This window comes from Curcuma longa, chromosome 2 (assembly GCF_044706935.1).
Source record: "Curcuma longa cultivar G26 ecotype Majalengka, Jawa Barat chromosome 2, ITB_CL_G26_1.1, whole genome shotgun sequence".
Classification (NCBI taxonomy): Eukaryota; Viridiplantae; Streptophyta; class Magnoliopsida; order Zingiberales; family Zingiberaceae; genus Curcuma; species Curcuma longa.
In genome coordinates, this window is record NC_133862.1 from 6,045,987 (window position 1) to 6,068,335 (window position 22,349).

Here is a 22,349-nt window from a genome sequence, read left to right on the forward strand (position 1 = left end):
ATTCTTTAAAATAGTTTAATCCAATGATATATAAAGTTAAAAAAATAATTTAAGGACCTTAAAACTTTTCTATAAAAAGTGAAATTCGTCATCCAGCGGTTCCATACGATCTCATGATCATTTATAAAGAGGTAAATCAAGAAATTGTAATTGATCACGATGAAGGAGAATATATTGACTTCATCGAGATTCTAAGTCTGTCTTCTTCTGTAAATACGTTTTATCTCAGTTATATCCAAAAAATCTTAAAACTAATTCTTACAAATGAGACCACAAAGGGATTTATAAAGTAGTTGTGGCTGGGAAGCTAATCGGACCGCCAGGATTTGCCGTAAAATGTGCTTATAACCTACGGACGGTAGTGATCGATTAGCCGCAGATTTTATTTCCATTGCCTCTTCGGACTCGGGATAGCGACCTCTCTCTCCTCTTCGGTAGGGATCTGGGGGCGATTGGGATCGGGGAGTCATCGCCGGCGAAAGGGCGTTTCGATCTTGTTCATCTTTCTTCATCTGCATCTCCGGTAAGGCGTTCCTCTATTTCTGCTCTGTGATAATTTCCTTTTGGAGTTCCAGATCTCTTCGATCTCGCTGAATCCGGTAAATGCTTCCATTCGTATCCGGACAGAGAGAAAAAAATTGAACGTTTTCGCTAACATATGCTTGCTGCGGAGATTTTCTCTCTCTCTGGTTCTACTATAGGATTGGTATATTTGGTGGTTCCGTGGAAAATCTTGGTTTTGACGAATGGAAATATCTTTGTGAAGTTTGGTACTGGATCTGAGACTCTTGTTACTGTGGATCAGGTACACTGGTGTGAGATGGCTCGTCTTTACGTTGGCAATCTAGACCCCCGAATGACTGCACGGGAACTCGAAGATGAATTTCGTGTGTTTGGGGTTCTGCGAAGGTAAAGGCTGGACGTTTAGTGGTATTGTCTTTTTCCTGTGACCATTGTGTTGCAGTTTGTAAATTATTTGGTAAAAAGTATGGTTTTGGAGGATAGAAAACATAGAACTCCTAAAATGTTCAATTTTGAGTTTTATGCCATGGTTCTTTTTTCTTCTGCTCTTTGGTCTATTTCGAGGGCAAACTCCAAAACCGTTGCCTGAATAGAAGAAGATGATTCTTCTGTTGTTAACTACTTTTTTAGATGGCGTGAAAATGATGTAATTTAAATCTCAGGCATCGATGTGAACATGTGACCATTCTGTTATTAGTTAATCATCGCTTTGGTATAGCTTTTCAAGTGCTAACTAACATGAGATAACAGTTGTTATGTAATTCACTTTGATACATTCTGGTTAGGTGCTTCAGTATTTCATATTTTTGTACTAATTATGTAAACCTTTAATTGATTTCACTTTATTATCAGTGGGGGAGGAGTGAATTTTCATGTTATTTATTGCACAATGTTTCAAGGAAAATATTTTTCTCTACATAATATATGAAGTGATATATATTTTTCCCATTCAGCAACTTGAGATTTAGGACGAGCTGACGAGCTTCCTACGTCTAAGGAAATAGTGGTGGAAAGGAAGAATGTAGGAAAAGAAAGCTGACAGTAATTGATGGGGAATGGGTATCGTTGTTTATGATTCCTTGGAAGGAAAAAGATAGAGAGGGAAAGTTTAAAATTTTCAAAATCTACCGCTTAAACATATGGAAAATGTGATTTATTCTTAAATATCAAAGAGTAAATTATGCAGATTTTGACAGGATTTCCAATCAAACTTGTGCACAGCATTGCTTTCAATTTGTTTAGGCAGAAGCAATACATGCATGTGCTGCAAAAACAGCTGCCTAGCTCATTACTTTTGTCCTTCTGCTTCCACTCAACAAAACAATGGTTAATGACCCTTGGAGAGGCCTTCCCTGGGCACATTTCCTTTTGCTGCCAGTTCTGCCATAGGAATCACATCTTAGGAGAAAATGCATCAAATTTGATAAAATATGTGAATTCATTGATTGGTTGCAATCTACTCTTTAGTTCTATTATGCAATTTTATGGTTCACAATCACTTGTTTTCTCTTGTATATTAATCTCTCAGTGGTTTCTCTTTATGAGTTTCCTCTGCTATCTTACAAACAAAAAAGGCAAATCAAATGGTAGCTTTTTTTGGAGAACCATCATTGTCGTCATCACTGTCAAGTTATGTTATTCCAACTATATGTGATCAGCTATTAAGGTCCATACTTTTATGGGTTAGGCATTTTTAACATTGCCTGTCTAGGCTTACACTCAACCTTAGTTTCTAGAGAGACTGATTCTGTAAAAATGATAACATTTCCAGGTCATATGCTCTATATGTAATTGAATTGGTATTGTATATCAGTATCTATCACTCACTAATTTCTTCAGTTTCATTGATCATGAGAGTTATACAGAGTTTAAAATGTATATCTTTTTTTTTTAACTCTTGAAATGTGTTTTCTTTATCTTTTCTGTGCAAACAAATATTTCCCTTCTGTTATTAACTGCTTACTGTGATTGATTAACAAGTTGTATCTGTTCTCAAGTTGTATCTGTTCTTATATTAGTACAAACTAATTTACTGCAGCTGCATGCATGTACTTCTTCATGAAGTTATTCTGAAAGGAATATCCATACATAAATGTTTGAGTCTTAATGTCAGTTGGAATGTTTTTGTTAGAATGATGTTGCTTTACCTAGTGTTCAATCTTTACCACATTTAATCCACAGATCCCTCATGAACTACCATTTTGTCTTATAGTTAATATGTGTGTGTTTTGCCTCTCACATCAATGCTTCCAAGTTCCAACATGAAGTTGACTGTAAAAATAAACCAACTTGGTATTCTTTGGGTGCAGCGTTTGGGTTGCTAGAAAACCACCAGGCTTTGCTTTCATTGATTTTGATGATAGGAGAGATGCTCAGGATGCAATCCGTGATCTGGATGGTATGTGTTAATTATCTAAATATATTTTCTTCTGAAAATGTACATGAAATCAGTTTCAGACATGATAATATATATATATATATATATATATAACATTAATTGAATCAACATAACTACTGTTTTCTGTAAAAAGTAATCTCCTCTCTTCAGTTTATATATATTACATATGAATTAGCAATTGGTGTGTGGTATCTTGATAAAGTAACAATGATTATGCATCGTTAGTTATGGTTTGATAAATATCTTATTGTGTGTGTCAGTTGATGTTGGAGGTTATAATCTTTTTATATAGAGAAACTCTGATATTTACTCATGTACTTGCACTGTAATCCACAGTTTAATTGCTTTTTTTTTTTTTTTTTTTTTTTGAGTTGGGTTTTACCCTAGATTACTTCATATGGCTACTCTCACAGGCAAAAATGGATGGAGAGTAGAATTGTCCCATAACTCAAGCAGCCGTGGCCGTGATCGCCATGGAGCATCGGATATGAAGTGCTATGAGTGTGGGGAGACAGGTCATTTTGCTCGCGAATGTCGTCTTCGAATTGGTTCTGGAGGTTTAGGCAGTGGAAGACGCCGGAGTCGTAGTCGGAGTCGCAGCAAAAGTCCTAGATATCGCCGAAGTCCTAGTTATGGTCGAAGGTAACAATAGACTTCAGATGTCATAAATTAAGGTTAATTCGGAATTTGTCTACCCTTACTCGATGTTCTCTTGCAACATCTGCTGTTAGTTTTCTTTCCTTTCACATGAATAGTATGTTAGTTTAATTGACTAATGCACTCTTTTTAGTCTTCCATTTTTATATCGCTGATGATAAAATGTAGGCACAGATCATCAGGCTCTTGTTACAAAGGAATTGAAAAGTTTAGTAGTCTGAACTTGTTAGGGAAACCTCATCACGTAATTGTTGTAGTTTAAAAGTACAGCAAAGGAATACGGATTTGCTCAACATGGTCTACAAATTGGTCATCTTTTCAAGAGTAGTGTGCATTGAAGTCTGGGGTATACATGTCTACTAGATCTCATGATTAATTTGCTCGGAGTCACTAATTGATGTTTGAACAGGAGCTCTAGTCCTCGTGACCGCTCTCCAAGAAGACGCAGTCCATCTCCTCGTCGAAGCAGTTATAGCAAGTCACCTCCATATGAAAATCGTCGATCTGAGTCGCCACAGGCTAATGGGTAAACTTAACCTCTTTTTCTGATCAATAAAAATGATTACTTCAGTTGCATCTTGGCACCTCCATATACACTCTATGCTGATCTGGATGGTCCTATTGAACACATTGCTCGTCTTCTTTGATAATCGTCGTCTTTTCGATCATTAATTGTTTTTACTCTATGATGTCAGATATCAACAACGCCGCAGCAGGAGCTGAGTAATGTTCTCCTGATTCGAAGTCGGTTTGTGAACTTTAGCTCTTTGGGCTTTTTCTTAATGAATGTCTTCTGTTTGATCTACGCTCAGGCATCTTGGATTGGTTAAGTACCTCGAACTTTCTTTTGCATGCTTTTATTAAGCTTATTGAACTTCTAAATCTGATAGTAGTAGACAATGATGTTTACTTGGATTGTAACTTACATTCCGACTAAGTTCTGTATGTTCTTTTCTTTTGTGTCGAGGAGGCGTCAGCGTCATCCTGCCCGTCTTCGACATTCCTTGTTCTTATGGTTCTACTACTACTACTACTCCGTCTTCGACATTCCTTGTCTTTATGGCTCTACTACTACACATGGTTTTGTTCTTCGCGTGCGCGCACCATCTTCGACAACTCTGAGAATATCTTCTTGTGTCGGGGAGGTGCCATTCTACTATTGCACATGGTTTTGCTCTTCGAATGCTAACACCATCATCTACAACTTGAGAATATCTTCTTCTGTCGAGGGGAATCATTATGCTTTTCGGTTTTATGGTACCTGTGTCTTCAGCATTCCTTGCCTCTTATGGTTCTACTACTGCAAATGGTTTTGTTCTTCTTCGCCGCGACTCTCAGAGTATTTTCCTCGCGTCGCGGAGGCATCATTGTGCTTTAGTGACCGGCCATCTCCAGCATTTCTTCTTGTTTTTACGCTACTACATCTTCGACATTCCTTGCCGTTGTGGGTTGAGTTCTGGTACAACATGAAGCTCCAAGCACAGAAGATTGCTCAAGTAATTAACTATTAATTAAAATTAATTACCTTTATTTATTAAGACCAACAATAGAAGTCTTGCAAATTTTTTGTTAATTGAATGTAATAAGAAAGTAACAATGGGAAAAAAAATCATATTTAATAATTTAACTCTTATCACTCTTTCTATTTAAAAAAACACAAATTTTTTTATCGAATGGGTGGAGAATGTGAGTTAGGAAGAATTTTGTATGACTGCTATGTTGATGTCTCAACGAAGTTTCAAGTGTCTTAGTGGAGTCGTATCGACTTGAGGGTTTAAGGATCGAGAATGCTCAAGTTCACACATCAAGAGTTTTATTGTGTTAGATGAAGGGCCTTGGAAGAATTCATCGTCCACATGACGGTTAATTGCACAAGCTAGAGCTACTTTTTGTCGATGCTTATGCGGTTTTCACTCGTTCCTGAGGCAATGGTGCTGCGGTAGGACATTCAGGTTGTTCAGGTTGTCACCTAGGCATCTGTGATTCGATCTTCAACTACGGCGTATTTGCTCTTAGTTACGGCGTATTTGTAGGAATTTTTCTTCTAAATTAGAAGTGCAATTAAAGGAGGTTGGCTGTCTAGGCTGGTCTCTTCCAAATTGGGAGCGCAATCAAAGGATGTTGGCTGTCTAGGCTGGTCGCTACGTGCACTTTCCGATTTATCCTGGTGGTAGGTGGGAAATTTCCGTGGGGCCGAGCCGGTCACCTCCAGAGATAGTCAATGGGACTAATTGGGATTTATCAATTTTTTATGCGGTTTTCACTGACTTAGTTCCATTGTTGCTTTGTTATTTTAGAAAAAGGTGGAATTCATCATTCTAATGATCTCATATGATTGATTTTACAATCATTTATGAGGAGGTAAATTAAGAAGTTGTAGTTGGTTACTATAGAGGGAATTACTTCAATTTCATCAAAATATTATAGAGAGGCAAACGTTAAGCTTTTCTGCAAAGGTGGAATCCGCCATCTTAGTGGCCCCACATGATCGGCCCCATGACTATTTGTGAGGAGGTAAATCGAGAATTGCAGTTGGTCACGACGCAGGAGGGTATTGCCTGACTTTGCTAGGATTCGAACTCTTATCCTCTTTTGCAACTCTACTGCGTCGTAATCAACTCAACTATACTTTGGGGGCGATAAAAGTTGAGTTTGGATTATACAAAGAGAGATGATGATGGAGTTGGGAAAGTTATTTTTCTTAGAAATAATTTTTATATATTTTAAATTAATTTAATATTTTTTAATAAAATACGGAAAATAAAAAAATATTGTTGATGAGTGCGGAGCGTTACAGTCTGATAGTCTGTTACACTCCGGTATAACGGATGCTATAAAGCAGTTTTTCGTAACAGTTAAACGAATCCGTCTAATGGCGGCCGCCAGCGCCCTCCGATGGGTCAGAATAACAGCCCTAGTCGCCGCTGTTGCGACGGCAGCCGTCGCCGTCGCAGGTATATCCACAGACGTGCACTCTCTCTCTCGTGTCATCGATCTCAAGCAACTTTCCCACTTCGTTCAGCTTCGTTGCATCGTCGGAGAGCGCGGCGGCTGGAGCGGCGCATCCGAGAGCTCGAGGCTTCGCTTGCGGCAGCCCTCGAGAAAAGCGCTTCGGAGAGGCGCGGGAGAACTCGAGCTCAACAGGTTGCCTCGTAAACCCATGCTTCCTTTCTCTAGTTGTTCTGATTGCTTTAGATCACTCGAGGACGATAATGATATGGTGGGTCGCACGCTTTAGGCCTTGCGGAAGGTTTTGACGGAGCAGAATTCAGGCGGATTCAAGCAAGTTGCCGCCTCGGCCTACCCCATGACTCCCATTGGTACCATCAGGTCCTGCTTCTCTACCAGGTGATGAATTGAGTTCAGCAACTTCCGCATTTGTAATGGGTTGCATGTTATGGTTTATTTAGACAGCAGTCTTTGTAGAATATGCTATAAATTGATTTAACCAGATTTTGTTAAGTGCAAAGGAGAAATCTTGTGGAGTCCTGTTCCAAAATCTTTGCCTGAAATTTACCCTTTGCATCATTAAGTGGTTGGATTGTTCACAATGTAAACAAAACTTTGACATAGTGAAGGATTGTTGAGCTTGAGGGGCTGCTACACTATAGGATCTTTCGTGTCTGTTAGGTGTATTTTTAGTGCAATGGAGACAATGAAAATTATGACAGTCCGCTGCTCACCCCTGTAAAGGTAATGTGAAATTGTATTCAGAAACTTGAAAGAAACTGAATTTTTTTTTTCAGAAATGGTACTCCAAGACAACCTTTGCTTGTACCACTTGCTAGAGCTTGCCTGGTGTTTGACTCTGGTCAAATTCCTACAGCTGCGCTTGAAGGCCTTGCTGAGTATTCTCATTGTTGGATCCTTTATGTATTTCATCTTAACACTGACCTTGATAAGCTGTGGAGGGAGCCATCTAGATCCAAGTTCAAGGCTAAGGTATTTATCCTATTAATAGTTTGTGATTGTGTCATGTCTCCGTCTATTCTACCTGTTCTTTTGGTAGGTTAGAGTGCCTAGACTAAAAGGAGGTAAAATGGGAGTTCTAGCTACCCGATCTCCACACAGGCCTTGCCCTATTGGACTTACTGTTGCCAAGGTAATCTAAAGAATCAATTAATTTCTCAGTTTGTTATATGCCTGACTTGCATCAATACATAAACAGTATTGGCAGAAAAAAAAAAACAAATTAAAACTTCAAAGTTACTAAATCTGTTAGTAGCGTTGATACACTTTTTTTATTGTTCTTCTGCAAAATCAACTAGATTGAGGTATTTCTCTCTTGTGGGCTAATTGTTAACAGAATTTGGCTATTACTATCAACAGTGCTTTACCATTTTTCGCTATCTAGGTTGAAGCTCTAGATGGACATGCACTTTTGCTTTCTGGTGTTGATTTGGTTGACAGCACGGTATAGATTTGACACCCACCCTCATTCTACATTGTAGATCTGCCTCTTATTTCCATTTTACTGCACTTGAGCTGGTTTGCTTGTTTATTTGGCTGTTTTAATTATGAACTGGTTCTTATGGATTGACCTTGATCAACAGCCAGTACTTGATATCAAACCTTATCTTCCATATTCTGATAGCATACATGGTGCAACTGTTCCGAACTGGGTTAAGGTATTCTGTTATGCAATGAATGTTTTGTGACTAGTTATTTTTATTATGTTTTTCCCATAGCATAGTTGCAAAATTTTGAATGCACTCAAGATGCATCTCAGTTTAACTTAGCACAATCTTTTTTCAAACAACCTGTCATGTAACCTAAATGGCAGAATGTATTGTCATGGCTAACAATGTTCAATCAAAAGACATTTTGCATCCTTTACTAAGTATAATTTCTATTTTGCAGGCAGATGATACATTAGCAGTGGCATCTGTTAGCTTTTCTCCAAATTTTTCCTCCTCATTATCGAGTTGCTGGAAAGAAGTTGTAAGTGCTGTTCTCACCTAAACGTTCTTCTCAAAGTAATAATTTAGAGAAAAAGATTGCTTCATTTTCTTCTGGCCTATTATTGTAAGTAACTTATTAAATTACACATAGTAGTATCACACTCACCTGGCCACACCTATGAGCTAGATGACCTCCAAGAAAACAGTACTCTTTGTTTCAATTTTCAAGGTAAATCTTGTTTTTATCAATCATTCATTTGTAGCTTTGTTACAGATCATGTATGCATGTAAGCTTAGCTAACATTTCTCTATAAATCCTGGTAAAATACCCTTTTCGCTAAAATATTGCAAGGACTCCACTATGTAGCAACCTGCAGACATGCACATATATATTGGTATTGTTGGGAGTTTAACTACAAGATTTAACCTCTAAGTATATATTACCGTATGCCTCGGTCAATCTAGCTGGCAATTTGCGTGCAAATTGCCTTCTTGTTTTTCAGAATTTCTATTTGCACTATATTTCTTGAATGCCTTAAAGGTGGACCATAAATTTTCCTTGTCTCAAGTAGAAGAAAACCCATCAACTAGTTTGTAATGAAAAATACACACTCCACTTTGACTAGGAACTTTTTCTACTGATTGCTATTTCTTTCTCTGATACTTTTCGAGTAACTGACGAGTGATAGGCTAACTATTGAACATGACGGGTGTGTATTCGGACTACTATTTTGCTCTATTTCATTTCTAACATATAAAGATTGTCTCAAAGTTTAATCTTCAAGATTCAGTTTTCATTCGATGAGGTAAGTGATGGCAAAAAATGAAAAAGAATGTTAATCAATTTTAGTTTGTTCTCCAGGAAAAATGCTCATTGTATGCTTCTCAGCTCGAGTTCCAAAATTTAATCCGAGAGGTTCTTTCCTGGGATATCAGGTCCCTGTCTCAAGTAAATGACCCTCATAACACATTGGTCGGAAAGGAGAGCTGCAATGCTGTTCTAGAATCCGAGAACATAGCTGATGAACCCTCTGAGATTCCAACCGAAAAGCCTGAGAGCTGCAAAACTGAAGACTCCTCTCAGACTCTAACAAAAGAAGAGTCTGCTTCATCGTCGCTAAGTGAGGTTGTATATCACCTTGTCCTGGAAGGAATTGACATCTCATATAAGATGGCTTCGAGTGCTAACATTTTGGTTGAAAAAGCTTCGATGTTGCCTGATTATAAGAGAAGTCATCACTACAGCTACTCGATGTGGAAGGATAAACTGAGCATCGAGTCATTAAGCTTTGAGCAAAACTTTGGGTTGTGAATGACCTTATTTTTCAGTAGGTCTGTTCTAAGCACTCCAAACCTTATTGTCAGTAGGTCTGGGATAGCATTGCACATCCAGATTTACTAGCTACTAGCTAGAGGAGAGGAGAGGAGATAAGGAGGAAATGGACTGTATAGGTGATTTGGACACCTTTAGAGGTCCTCTTCAGGCTACACTTGGAAATTCTCTTTTTGTTTGCAAGTATTGGTTGGTTGAGCGGCGGATTTCATTTTTTTTACAGTTAAATTTGTAAGTAGATTCATGCCAAGTATTCGAGGATTGAGCTGTGGATTTCATTTTTTGTTATATTTAAATTTGTAAGTAGATTCATGCATTACTTATGGTGCATGCTTTCAAATTAAGATTAGGGGTAAGTATTCAGTTAAAATCGAATTGAATTAATCAAAATTGAACTGAATTAAATTTTTTTAAACTAACCGAATCGACTGAATTTTTAAATAAAAATTGAATAAATTAAACCGATAAAAGGTTTATTAATTTGATTTTTCACTAAATTAATTGAAACAATTGAATTATTTAAATATTATAAAAAATTTATTAATTAGTTAAGAATTTATAAATTTATTTATTTAAAAATTAAAAATTATTTTTTTATTTTGATTAATTCAATTTATTGAAGAAATTTTAAAATCAAAATTGAACTAAATTAATTGTTTTTTTACAAATAATTAAAATTTTAAAATAATCGAATTGAATTTTTAAATTTGATTGATTTAATCAGTTTATTTGATTTAATTAAATTTTTATTCATTTTTAATTAAGACGGTGTTTTTTGCATTTTTACCTTTTTATTTTATAACAAATTTATTATAATTCCAATAAGATTTCACTTATATTTTATAAAATTTTATTTATGTCAAATTAAAAGAACTTATTTGTTTCTACAAATTTATTTAAGAGGAAACATTCAATAAATAATTGTTTTAATAAATCAGAATTAATTATTTTTATTGTGTTTTGGTCTGGGTCCGGCCCGAACCGGGTTCGCTCCCGTAATTGAACATGAACACGAACACCGCGTACCCTGCCGAATCGGACCTTGCCCTGGTCTGTCAATGGAGGCGTGGGATTCTGCCGAGGAGGAGGAAGAACAAGAGGAGGAGCTTGACTTCTTCGACGCCCTCGAATTTCTACCGGAGCTCTCCGATTCCCCTCCGCCTCCTTTTGTCGAACCCGTTTCCACCCTACGGCGCCGCACGGTTGCCCCTGTTCGGAATGATCTTGGATTGGATTCGCCGTCCGGGAGGCGGCGGAAGACGTTGCTCCCACTGGAAGGCCAGGGATTGGATTCGGAATCTTCCACGGATTCTTCCATTACCTCAGAAAAAGTTGCTAATGGAGGAGGAGACGGTCGAGAGGAAGTTCCTCCTCAGTCGGAAGCTACAACCCCTGCACGTCCTAGTGACTCCGAGGAAAATGGCGCCCGATTGCAGCCGCGAAGGGGCTTCTTGGAATCTTCGGTTGACGTCGTGATTAAATCTGTCTTCTTTCAGTTCAGCCTGCTAATTGGCTTCGCTAAATTGTCCTTTTGCGTACTGTTTTGCCCTTTCTATTTCTTTCTCGATCCTTTCGGCATTCTTCGCCGGGCAAGTGATGCGGCAACGCGGAGGATTTTTAGATTGTTCGAGGATTTCCTCGATAAAATTCACCCTTTTTGGAATGGGAGACTGATCGGGCGACAGGAGGCTGTGAAATTGCTGGCAAGATTGGCATGGGGTTGCTTCTGGTCTCTATACGTCTGCTTCATTTTGTCTGCGCTTTTGGCAGCCTCAGCTTTAGCAACGTTTCTGGTCATGCATAGGGTAGTGGAAGCACCAGTATCCATGACTGAGGAATTGAGTTTTGATTACGCTAAGCCTATCCCTGAAGCTCTTGTGCCTGTAACTTCATCATATGGTTGCTTTGGTTATGGTGAAACGATTGATGTAGTAGGCCATGAATTTCGGCGGCTTGTTTCTCCAAAGAAAAAACTGCAACTAACTATTTCATTGGAATTACCAGAATCAGATTACAACAGAAAGCTTGGGGTCTTCCAGGTATTTAATCTTGCATATTAAAGACTGTTTTATCTCCGCCTTTGGCGCTTTCTGCATGCTGCTTTATGTATCTTTTCCTATGTTGTTTGCTTATGTTCTATCTTTTTCTTAGAGGGTTTTGATAATTTTGCATTGTTTTCATACTGTTCCATTATCCAGGTATGCATCATGTGCAAAATCCTAACCTAGTCAGTAATTGCCTTCCCATTATGCTACACAATCTAGCAAGTTTATATTGTTTAGGCAGAGTCTGCAATCACCTTAACTGTCCCTTATTTACAGTAAAACTGATATTACTGGCAATGATCCAAGCATTCTAAATCAATACAGTTGTCAATTGCCTTATTCATCTAAATGTTCGTAGCATGCATTTACTTATCAGTCCTCTTCTATATGGTAAATTTACTGCTCCGTTGAAAGGATCCACAATCTTGTGTAGCACTACAGCATTCCATTCACTACCAAAACACTCAGCGATAAGTTTTACATGATTGTTTATGGGTGCATTATTATGTTGCATCGGCAGTCAGAGTTAACACTATTGCTAGTTGCTCTATCATTTATTGCCCTTTAGATGCTCATGAAATACAAGAAGAAACATAGTTCTTTATGCAGTGATACTTACTGATAGAAAGAATAAAAGAACTGACCTCAGTAATTGAGATTGAGCATCTAGAAGAAAAGAACTGACCTCAGTAATTGATACTGAGCATATTTTGTGTATTTAACATGTACTGGAGAAATAATGATTAACACTGCCATGATTGAGTCATAGCTGAAGTGCTTAGATGCTATTTGCCACATTTACACTAAGTTCAACCTCCGGCGCCATAAGTACCAATTCATATTGTATTTGATTCCTTCACCCTTGATTAGTTTACTCACTTATGGACGAAGATGTAGGCCAATATTGTGGAATGAACCGACTAGAAGTATCCATGCAAGGTTTAAATGTTTTTATGTATTACAAAGGTCTTCTTTGATGTAATTAGAGAAAGAATTGTGGAGATAGATAGTATTATTCAAATGGATAGAAGGGGTTGGTAAGCTATCTGATATTGCTATTCACTGAAGTGTTATTAGTGTTGTTCATAGAAGTAATATGAATTCTTCTTTCTGGTAAAACAACTGTTTGTTAATCATTTGAGTGATTGCATCATTGATCACTTGATGAACCCAGTGCCAAAGATTGACTAAACAGTTGTCTTCAGACAAAGTTTAGAGAGGCAAATTAGGATGTTGTGCATCAGCATTGAATTATCATGTTACTGATGGATAATAATGAAGCTAAGTTTTGCATAAACGATACACAATAACAATAAAAACTTGTGCATCCCAACTATCTGAGACAAGATGTCAAGATCGAGATCCTACCATGGGTTCGGATCATAGGATCATAAAATCCTACAATTTAATACGAATGTTTTAAAACATTATGAGAATTATTTTGGCAGCACCTTTGCCATTTTATTAAGAAGTCCCTGAAACATAATTCAGCTAGATGCTTGCAACAATGTGGCACCAATTGTTTAAATTCATTTTTTGCTTAACTTTGGTCATTTTTTCTGCATTTTATGTTTAAGAGACTTCCAAATCTTGTTTTAGAGAATGCCAGTATGGATAAGTACTGAAAGTTTTTCAGTCTACCTTCCCTTCTAAAACTTGAAATACTTGTTCATTATAACTTTGTATGTTAATCCTTTAGATTGACTTTGTTTCTCTTATGAATTCTGGCAGCGTTAATTTTATATTATCTACTAAAAGGTGTTGCCTCAAATGGACTGGATGCCTAAGAATCCCAGCAAATAGTTTGAAATATCTTTCCTTTTTCCCCATCTCCAGATACACATTCTCTAACATGGTTAATTGGACCTTTGACATGCTTTACCTAGATTTGTCAATTTCTGTAACTTATTCTGCAACAAGCACCTTTTAGCATTGTTACGGGGAAGTATTTCTAATGGGACATTTATGAGGTAATACCATATAAGATATATTACAAATACACCACCACTGCTTCATAAGTAGATATGGTCCGCCTTAAGATGGTTCAAATTATATAAATCTAGCTTGTTACAAATATATTCCACTCTAGGCCTCTTAGTGTTTGGTCAACAAATCTGCTAATTGGTCATTAGAATTAACAAAGAAAATGATGATCTCATTGAATTGCACTTTCAAGTGCAATCAATCTTTGTATCGTTTTATTTTGTCATGAATACAAAATTTGAGATTATACGCATTGCAACTTGAGCAAATCCTATCTTAGTCATTAGATGTTGAATTCAAATGAGCACACATGTTGCCGAGACCATTGTTGGATATTCTGCCTCTGCACTTTGACCTTGCTGCTATTGTGTGCTTCTTACGTTTCTAGAAAATAAGGTATCTCCTACGAGGACATAATAACTAGATTTAGATTGTTTTTCTGTAGGGTAGCCTGCCTAATTTGTCTTGGAGTTCCCTACAATCTGAAGTTGTTCTCGAGTACTTTAAAATAATTCTCCCTACAATCTGCATCACTCTGAAATCTCCTCACTAAGAGGGGATAATCTCTTTTTGCAATTGCTTCGTCAGATACTGTTTCTGATACAGGCTAAGGACCCAATTCCTTTTTGTGACTCTTAGAACAGGCAGACCCCAATTCCTGTTTCTGGAGCTCTTGTGGCACAAAGAGGGTGAAACAACACAGAGGCACTAAGCAATGAATTTGATATTAGGTCAGAGGGAAGTCTTCCTGATTGGATACTACCCTAAGTAGCTTCCCCTCTACCTATTTATAAGTCATTATTGAATAAGACATATTATACCCTCCATTAGATCAAAATTACATATGGGTTCATAATAACCATAATCCTTTGCCATGATTCATGTGTAATTTGTTTCGTGCCCTAAATGTATTCGGTTCATGTCCAGGTCAGAGCGGAACTACTGACTTCAGATGGCAAAGTCGCATCTAGTTCAAGACATCCATGCTTGCTTCGCTTCAAGAGCTCTCAGATTCACTTCATTCAGACATTCCTTAAATCCTTATTTCTATTAGCAGGCTACTCCGACGAATCACAAGTTCTTAAGCTACAAATGAAAGGACTCACTGAAGGAACTAAGCCAACTACATGCATTAGGGTGTCTCTAGAACAGAGAGCAGAGTACAGGGATGGTGCTGGTATTCCTGAGATTTATTCTGCATCCATGAAACTTGAACCCGAGCTTCCTCTTTTCAAGAGAATTCTATGGAACTGGAAGATCACTGTGTTCGTCTGGACTACCATGGTCATGTTCATCCTTTTCTTGCTCGCTGTACTTGTGTGTTGCAGATCCATTTTAACTCCTGGAGCAAGGCGTGGCGGCGGCGGCGGCCCGGGTGGTTAAATATTCATTTGCTAGTGTTTTCAACTGCTCGGTTATAGGGCTAACTTCCAATTCCAGCTAACAATAATGGTCATGCAAGTAACTCGGTCAGCTCGACAATTTCAAACCCTCATTGGCATCTGGTATGTCCTCCAACTCTTCTTCTGCAATGTATGATAGTTAATTACTTGCATAATTTTGTATTGTTCATTGCAGAAATTAAGTTGCATTTGTTCTACGTTTCCATCCACCGAAGAACTTAAGATGGCCATTAACATAGTTTACTACCAGCTAAGCATAGTTAGTTTGTGCCTAATAAACGAAGAAGAGTATAAAAGGACACTCCGATGTAAAAAAATTTTGATTTCAAAAAAAGGATTTATTGTGCGTAGTTTTATTGTGTTTTATAAGAGGTTGTTTCAAAGATTTAAATCTGTGATTTCTAAGTCATGTGGTAATAATTGTTAGCGTTGCGTTAAGGTTTTCTTTCATTTTATTACGAGCAAAGAAAAGTATCTTAGCTAATATTATCATGAACGCCTAAACATCTTTCCCCTTTGAAGTGAGAACACTCCGGGGAACACATTAGGGTAACGTTTGGTTTCAGAGACAGGGACACAAATACAGAGACAGAGTAGAAATTTTTGTCTCTGTCTCCGTTTGATTTTGAGAGACAGATACAGAAATAGGATTTCTGTCTCCGTCTTTGTCTCCATTTCTGTCTACTGTAAAAATGAGGACACTGAAACGGAGACGGAGACAAAAACTACCCATCTCCGCTTCCGAGCCCTGCGCGCCCCAGCCACTGTTGGCCGGAATTCGGCCGAATTTCGATCGGATTTCGGCCGAATCGGGGTCGGAGTCCAACCGCGGTCGACGTGCCCGGCGTCGGCGCGTCGATCGCGGTCGGACTCCGACCCCGATTCGGTCGGAATCCGATCGAATTTCGACCGAAATCGACCAACAGTGTTCCTGTCTCTGTATTACCAAACACGATACAGAGACCATTGTAAATGCGTCCCTGTCTTTACTGTATTTTTGTCTCTGTATTTCTGTCTACTGTAAACCAAACGTAGCCTAGAGGACCCTAAAAAATATCGAGGGTTAAAATTGTGGAGAAAACAACATGGAAATTATTATGGTCAAAGTCAAACGCACGTCATATTCTCTGATGATTCATGCGTTGACTGACTCACAAGTCACACATGCATTAATTAAGCAGCTTAAATAAATGGAAGAAAACAACCTCTTCAATAATACCCCATCCCAACGTCAACAGCACACACTGCCCAGGTCACATCACGTCATAAAATCTTTTTTCCCCCTTCGATGTTTTTGGATAAAAGTAAAAAAAAATCAAACCATTAAAGAGACGTCCATTTTAATTTTTTTTATCAATAAATATTTTATTTTACTATTCAATTATATGTAATTATCTAAATATTCTTTAATATTATTCTGTATTATTCAAAATTTATTTTTTATATAAATTTTAAATCGATCGGGATGCATTATAGTAATTATGATTTTATGGTAGTTACAATTTAAATTTTTATTCATATTATAACAACTATGATTTTATAGTTGTTACAATGTATTCAATTAATTCAAAATTAGATTAGAGATAACCGTATTGAAGGAAATTTAAGTAAATGTATATGCTAGAATAGTGAAATTTGATGTTTTTGGTAAAAAAAAATAAGAATGAAAGTAAAAATGCATCTTTTTATTGTAAAATCATCAAAGAGCATCCCATTTTTATTTTTATCAAAAGAGTATCCATTTTACTGAATTGTTGTTCAGTTGTGTATGATTATTTAAATTTTCTCTGATATTATTTTGTACGGTTCATAATTTATCTCTTATTTAAATCTTGAATCGATCGGAATGCTTTATTGTAATTATGATTTTATAATTGTTATAATATAAATTTTTAGTGTTATTGGAGTTATGATTTTATAATTCTTATAATATGATAATTCTTAATCATTATCACGTAGCTATTACAATGCACTTGATCAGTTGGAAGGTTCCTTCTGCTTTCTATATTCAATAAAAAACATATAGAATATAGTTGAAAAATTAAAATTATCTCTTCCGTTGAAATGATAAAAAATAAAAAAGAATTAAAATTTATTGTAGATTTGTGTCTTAATCCTAAAATTAAAAAAAGGAAAAAAAAGAGAGGTCTATACTGTCGTCCATCATAGTGACTTTGTTGTAGAAGTCTTCGTTTTGGATTGAGTTGTTGTCGACTTGTATCAAATATCTCAGGAGGTGCGGTCACTCGCGTCTAGCGATTAAATTGAATCGATCAGCATTGGAAAATTAGAACTATGGAACTATTTAAGTCACTTTCCATCTAATTTTTCATTTTCCAATTCGAAAAAAATCAGATGAGGATCTAAGGATTTCATATTTAGAATTTTGAATTGGATTAAATTCGGATCAGTTGAATTTTGATTGATCCAAATTTAAAATTTAGGAGATTTTATGAGGATTAAATTAAATTTTATTTTTATATAAAATATTTTATATAAAAATAAAAAATTATCTGAAAAAATAATAAAAAATTAAATTATTCAACTTTTTTTTTGATTGATCGGATTATACAGATTGATTCGGAGAATTTCAAATTAAATTTTTTTAATAATATTTTATTTCTAAATTTATCCGAATTATAATATTCTACACCACTTTGTCTAACGTAACTTTACAACGAACAGTCCAAGAAAAAGACACGAGTAACATTGTTTCCTCGAAATTTCATAAATGTTTTTCCATTAATTATTATATATTCTGAAAAAAAATACATAAATTGAGAGCGACAGTTATCTTCATATTTATATTTTGATAAATTATGTGCATACTGTTTTATAATTACTCATGGTCCATGTGCACCGATTTTATTTTATTTTATTTTATTAAAAAAAAAATCTTTAGCACGTGAGCTGAGAGGCCAGGCAAGTCCAAGGACTTTCTCATGTGAACATCACTTTAGTACCCTCTGAATGTCTTTTCATAAAAAAAAAAGGACCAATCAACAATTCTCACGCGTGGGCCCCGCGTGGGGCCCGCATTGAAGGCGCTATTTATTCCCATGACAGCGAAACCGCTGCAGTTCGCATTGCAAACGAGGAAGTCGAAGGCCAATAGTCTTCAGAGAGAGAGAGAGAGAGAGAGGGAGGTTGAAGAACACGCAACCTCGCTCCGTTTCCACTCTGCAAACTCGCCGTCCAAAATCGAGATCGAGCCTCGAAATGTGCTCTTTTTGATCCAAACCCCGTAGATTTCGCGCCTTCTCGCTTGAAGTTTTCAGCGACCGGCGATCGAGATGGCGTGTTTTGGGTACGCGACGAAGAAGAAGAAGATGAAGGGCGGCGAAGCGAGGAGGGGCGAGATGCCGTCGGCGGGAAGCATGAGCCCCTGCAAGTCCACGGCGTCCGCGTCGCCGCGAAGGGGCATACCGGATCTGTACCAGGAGAAGGCCCACAACCTGCGGGTCTTCGGGCTCGAGGAGCTGAGGATCGCCACGAACGAGTTCAACAGGATGCTTAAGATCGGGCAAGGCGGGTTCGGGAGCGTCTACAAGGGTTTCATCAAACCTCCCGACGGGAATGGCGACAGGATGGCCATCGCAATCAAGAAGCTCAACCCTAAGGGATTGCAGGTATGCCAGCAATTTCTCTAGGGCATTTTTGCTGAGTGTTGAATGATTGTTGGGTTTCTATTTTTTTTCCTTTCATTTTATGATACAAATCTACAAGATATGATACTTCTAATTCATTTTCGACCAATTCAAAGCACAAGTGATGATGCTCCTTTGGTGATTAAAATTCTTACAAAAAGGAGTTAGAAATATATAAACAAAATCACACTTGGGATGCCATATTTGAATGTATTTTAGTGATTTGCTTCGAAGTTCATGTTTACTGGTGTACTTGTATTCAGCTATGATTTGAGATTTTAAGAAGTTAGGGAAGTATTTCCAACAGGAATTGGTCTATGATAATATCTATGACTCTTCGGATGAGCAAATAGCAAACAAGTATTGGCTTAGAGATCTCAAATAATTCTATGCCTCACAATCGAACTCTTTTGAGCCTATTGCTTGTAGGGATGAAAGAAGGTATAACTATCCTTGTGTTCTTATTCTTCTACCTAAATTTTGCCTGAATAGGATAAGTAGGTGGTATCCAAGCCCGCAAATACCTAACTTTAATGTGCTCAATATGCTGATACCCCCAAATTCAATCAAATCCAAATCTGACCTGAAGCTAATTGAGATACATTATATAACCACCTGAACCTTTTTATTTGGGTGACTGAACCGAACTTAATCCGACCCCTAGTTGTGTGTTGCTAGTTGCCACTAAATAAGACTTTTAGTAGTGATCCTTAGTATATAGCTCAACATCTTTCTGTGAGTGTTTCTTTTTGTGCTCAGTTGAATTGTTTATGAAAATGACATTGAATTGCTAGAATATCTTTGAGATCATTTTTTAGTGTTTGTGATAGTTACAAGTTTCTCTTCATAGATTTTAGACACATTTTGACACTGGATGTATAGGCATAATACAATTGTGAACCTTTTTCAACTGGTCTTATTTATAGTCAGATGATGATGATGATGATGCCGACAAATCTTCATTTAAGATAACCAAGTTGGTCCTACACAGAACTCTTGATTCAAGATGAATTTTTACATGTCAGATATATGAATATTTACTGTCCTTCTGAACAAGTGGATTGTCAGTTTAGCTGATGCTCTTCTTTCAAATTTAGGGGCATAAGCAATGGTTGACAGAAGTCCAATTCCTTGGGGTTGTTGACCACCCAAATTTAGTGAAACTTATCGGATATTGTTCTGAAGATGATGGAAGAGAAGATCATAGACTATTGGTCTACGAATTTGTGCCCAACAAGACGCTAGAAGATCACCTATTCAACCGTGCGTATCCTGTCCTTTCGTGGAACCGAAGATTACAGATAGCTTTAGATGCAGCTGAAGGGTTGGCTTATTTACATGAAGGATTAGAAGTTCAGGTTTTCTCTTAGCATCTTCATCTTACAAAATTTGCTTATGCAATTCCTTTTTTTCTCCTGCAAGTAATTTCTCATGCACCAAAGTTTCCTTGGCAGATACAAATACTAAACTCCTTTACATGCTGGTTAGACTAAGCCATTCTCTGTTCTAATATACATCGATTCAGGTCATTCTTGGAACATGATTGGCAAGATTCGAGGCAATAAACACACATAATTTTAATAACTAAAAAACATGAGAAAGAGTTGAAGAACAAAAAAAAATAACTGGAGGTGAGAAATCTTTGTCATAAGGCAAGATTCCTGTGAAAGGATCAATACACCAAGATACATGAAGTCTAACTTTTCTACTGAAAGGGGATGGTATCAAGTCAGAACATACAATAAATATTAAACGGAGGTAAGTCGATGTATGTTGTAATGCAATACACTTGTAGAAAGTATCATGGAAAAGTCAGAACATCTATATTCGATTTAGATTATCGAAATTGGGATTATTACACTTGTCTAGTTCAGTAAAGACAGCGTTAATCAACTATATCTTCATCACCTTCTGAATTAACTTGTTGAAATAAGTTTTAGTCTTTGACTGCCTGTAATTATGCAGGTAATCTATCGGGATTTCAAAGCTTCCAATATCTTGCTAGACAAGGAATTCAAGCCAAAATTGTCGGACTTTGGCCTGGCACGGGAAGGACCGGAAGCAGGGCATACTCATGTGACGACAGCAGTAAGTTTTTCGTATCTGATTTATGCATTGAATCAGGAAGAAGGTTTACGATGAATTAGAGCATTATGGTCCATCTTATTTGCTCGGAAAGAATGTTGGCTGTATAATCATTCACACATTCTTCTCCCTTTGTTCATAAGGTTGTAGGAACTCGAGGATATGCAGCTCCAGAGTACATTGAGACCGGGCATCTAACAATCAAGAGTGACGTGTGGAGTTTCGGAGTAGTTTTGTACGAAATTCTTACGGGTAGGCGATCACTAGAGGTGAACCGTCCGAAGAATGAGCAAAAGCTTCTGGATTGGGTGCGGCAGTTTCCGATCGACTCCAGGAGATTCAGCATGATCATGGACCCAAGACTGAGAAACGAGTATCCTCTTCAGGCAGCACGCGAAGTTGCTAACCTGGCCAGTAGTTGCATTGTCAAGAACCCGAAAGCTCGCCCCTCAATGAGCGAAATTTCAAAGACACTGAGAAGAGCATTGCAAATACATTGATTAAGAAACAAAGTGGTGCACTCTGATTAGATAGATTCAGAGAGGTGAGAAGTGAAGCCTAGATTGTGGCAAAGAGTAATGTATATGCTATGAACAAGAATGTTTGAGCCGATGTCCAGTGCGTTTATCCTTCTTTATTAGCCTGAGAATTCCACCTCGCTCTTCCATAATTATTTTCAAAATTTTAAAACTATTAAAATGCCCTTGTAAATTTTTTTTTCGCTCTTATAATTTATGGAATGGTGATGCGCCTAATTCTTGTCATTGGTCTGTTGAATTGGATGAAAATTGGAGTGTCAAAAATAAATTCGACCTGTCAATCTGACCTAAAAAAGTTAAACTAGGATTGAGAATTTTCAAATTGGAATTAGATTCGAGTTTGAGGTATTAGATTGGATTAAATTTGAATCGGATTCAACTTAACTTGAGTTCAGGAGATTTTTGTTGGATTGAATTAGATTTTATTTTAAAAATTATGATATTTTATATAATATTAATATAAAATATTAAGATAAAAATAAAAAATATCAAAAATAATAATAAAAAAATTTAAATTTTTTGAATTTTTCAAATTAGTCGGATTATACGAGTTCAAATTTAAGATTTCGAATTCGGAATCGAATTCAAATTAAAATTTTTTAATAATATTTTAATTCAACTTGAACTCATTCAATCTATTCAAATTGACACTCTACTACAATACTTCAGCCAAAAAAAAGATGAAATCTGTCATCCTAACAGCTCCACACGATCGACCCCACGATCATACGTGACAAATTGACACTCCTAGACAAAATAATCATGTCGTTGGTGGTGGTGATAAGATGGTAAGAGTTTTAAATACTATGAGACCATTTTTATAATTTTCAAGATCA

At 36.9% G+C, this 22,349-nt stretch overlaps 4 protein-coding genes across 4 annotated transcripts; all 4 read left to right on the forward strand.

Annotated features, from left to right (window-relative positions):
* The first annotated feature begins 390 nt into the window (after positions 1 to 390).
* On the forward strand, positions 391 to 4,459 carry LOC141821188 (serine/arginine-rich splicing factor RSZ21-like). The gene is made up of 6 exons (XM_074708575.1): positions 391 to 523; positions 806 to 909; positions 2,832 to 2,920; positions 3,334 to 3,562; positions 3,987 to 4,103; positions 4,273 to 4,459. The coding sequence occupies exons 2-6, from the start codon at positions 821 to 823 to the stop codon at positions 4,298 to 4,300; spliced, it is 552 nt and encodes a 183-aa protein (XP_074564676.1). The 5' UTR covers positions 391 to 523; positions 806 to 820; the 3' UTR covers positions 4,301 to 4,459.
* A 151-nt stretch (positions 4,460 to 4,610) lies between these two features.
* LOC141821187 (uncharacterized) lies at positions 4,611 to 10,022 on the forward strand. The gene is made up of 10 exons (XM_074708574.1): positions 4,611 to 5,073; positions 6,433 to 6,531; positions 6,600 to 6,721; positions 6,816 to 6,925; positions 7,324 to 7,519; positions 7,587 to 7,679; positions 7,932 to 7,991; positions 8,131 to 8,205; positions 8,438 to 8,518; positions 9,341 to 10,022. Exons 2-10 carry the CDS (start codon positions 6,450 to 6,452, stop codon positions 9,788 to 9,790), a joined length of 1,269 nt encoding a protein of 422 aa, XP_074564675.1. The 5' UTR covers positions 4,611 to 5,073; positions 6,433 to 6,449; the 3' UTR covers positions 9,791 to 10,022.
* Positions 10,023 to 10,853: 831 nt separating this feature from the next.
* LOC141822105 (seipin-2-like) lies at positions 10,854 to 15,590 on the forward strand. Its single transcript, XM_074709531.1, has 3 exons — positions 10,854 to 11,850; positions 14,767 to 15,344; positions 15,418 to 15,590. The coding sequence occupies exons 1-2, from the start codon at positions 10,870 to 10,872 to the stop codon at positions 15,220 to 15,222; spliced, it is 1,437 nt and encodes a 478-aa protein (XP_074565632.1). The 5' UTR covers positions 10,854 to 10,869; the 3' UTR covers positions 15,223 to 15,344; positions 15,418 to 15,590.
* A 2,748-nt stretch (positions 15,591 to 18,338) lies between these two features.
* Positions 18,339 to 21,614, forward strand: LOC141821896 (putative serine/threonine-protein kinase PBL19). Its single transcript, XM_074709275.1, has 4 exons — positions 18,339 to 18,871; positions 19,987 to 20,247; positions 20,855 to 20,977; positions 21,118 to 21,614. The coding sequence occupies exons 1-4, from the start codon at positions 18,536 to 18,538 to the stop codon at positions 21,472 to 21,474; spliced, it is 1,077 nt and encodes a 358-aa protein (XP_074565376.1). The 5' UTR covers positions 18,339 to 18,535; the 3' UTR covers positions 21,475 to 21,614.
* The last annotated feature ends 735 nt before the right edge of the window (positions 21,615 to 22,349 follow it).

Bases quoted from the DNA above. Each gene is read 5' to 3' on its own strand.
- LOC141822105 (XM_074709531.1), top strand. From the start codon at position 10,870: ATGGAGGCGTGGGATTCTGCCGAGGAGGAGGAAGAACAAGAGGAGGAG. The intron at 11,851-14,766 runs GTATTTAATCTT...GTTCATGTCCAG, and splicing joins GAAAGCTTGGGGTCTTCCAG to GTCAGAGCGGAACTACTGAC.
- LOC141821187 (XM_074708574.1), top strand. From the start codon at position 6,450: ATGGCGGCCGCCAGCGCCCTCCGATGGGTCAGAATAACAGCCCTAGTC. The intron at 6,532-6,599 runs GTATATCCACAG...CACTTCGTTCAG, and splicing joins GGCAGCCGTCGCCGTCGCAG to CTTCGTTGCATCGTCGGAGA. The intron at 8,206-8,437 runs GTATTCTGTTAT...TCTATTTTGCAG, and splicing joins CTGTTCCGAACTGGGTTAAG to GCAGATGATACATTAGCAGT.
- LOC141821896 (XM_074709275.1), top strand. From the start codon at position 18,536: ATGGCGTGTTTTGGGTACGCGACGAAGAAGAAGAAGATGAAGGGCGGC. The intron at 20,248-20,854 runs GTTTTCTCTTAG...GTAATTATGCAG, and splicing joins ATGAAGGATTAGAAGTTCAG to GTAATCTATCGGGATTTCAA. The intron at 20,978-21,117 runs GTAAGTTTTTCG...TTTGTTCATAAG, and splicing joins ATACTCATGTGACGACAGCA to GTTGTAGGAACTCGAGGATA.
- LOC141821188 (XM_074708575.1), top strand. From the start codon at position 821: ATGGCTCGTCTTTACGTTGGCAATCTAGACCCCCGAATGACTGCACGG. The intron at 3,563-3,986 runs GTAACAATAGAC...ATGTTTGAACAG, and splicing joins AGTCCTAGTTATGGTCGAAG to GAGCTCTAGTCCTCGTGACC. The intron at 4,104-4,272 runs GTAAACTTAACC...CTATGATGTCAG, and splicing joins GAGTCGCCACAGGCTAATGG to ATATCAACAACGCCGCAGCA.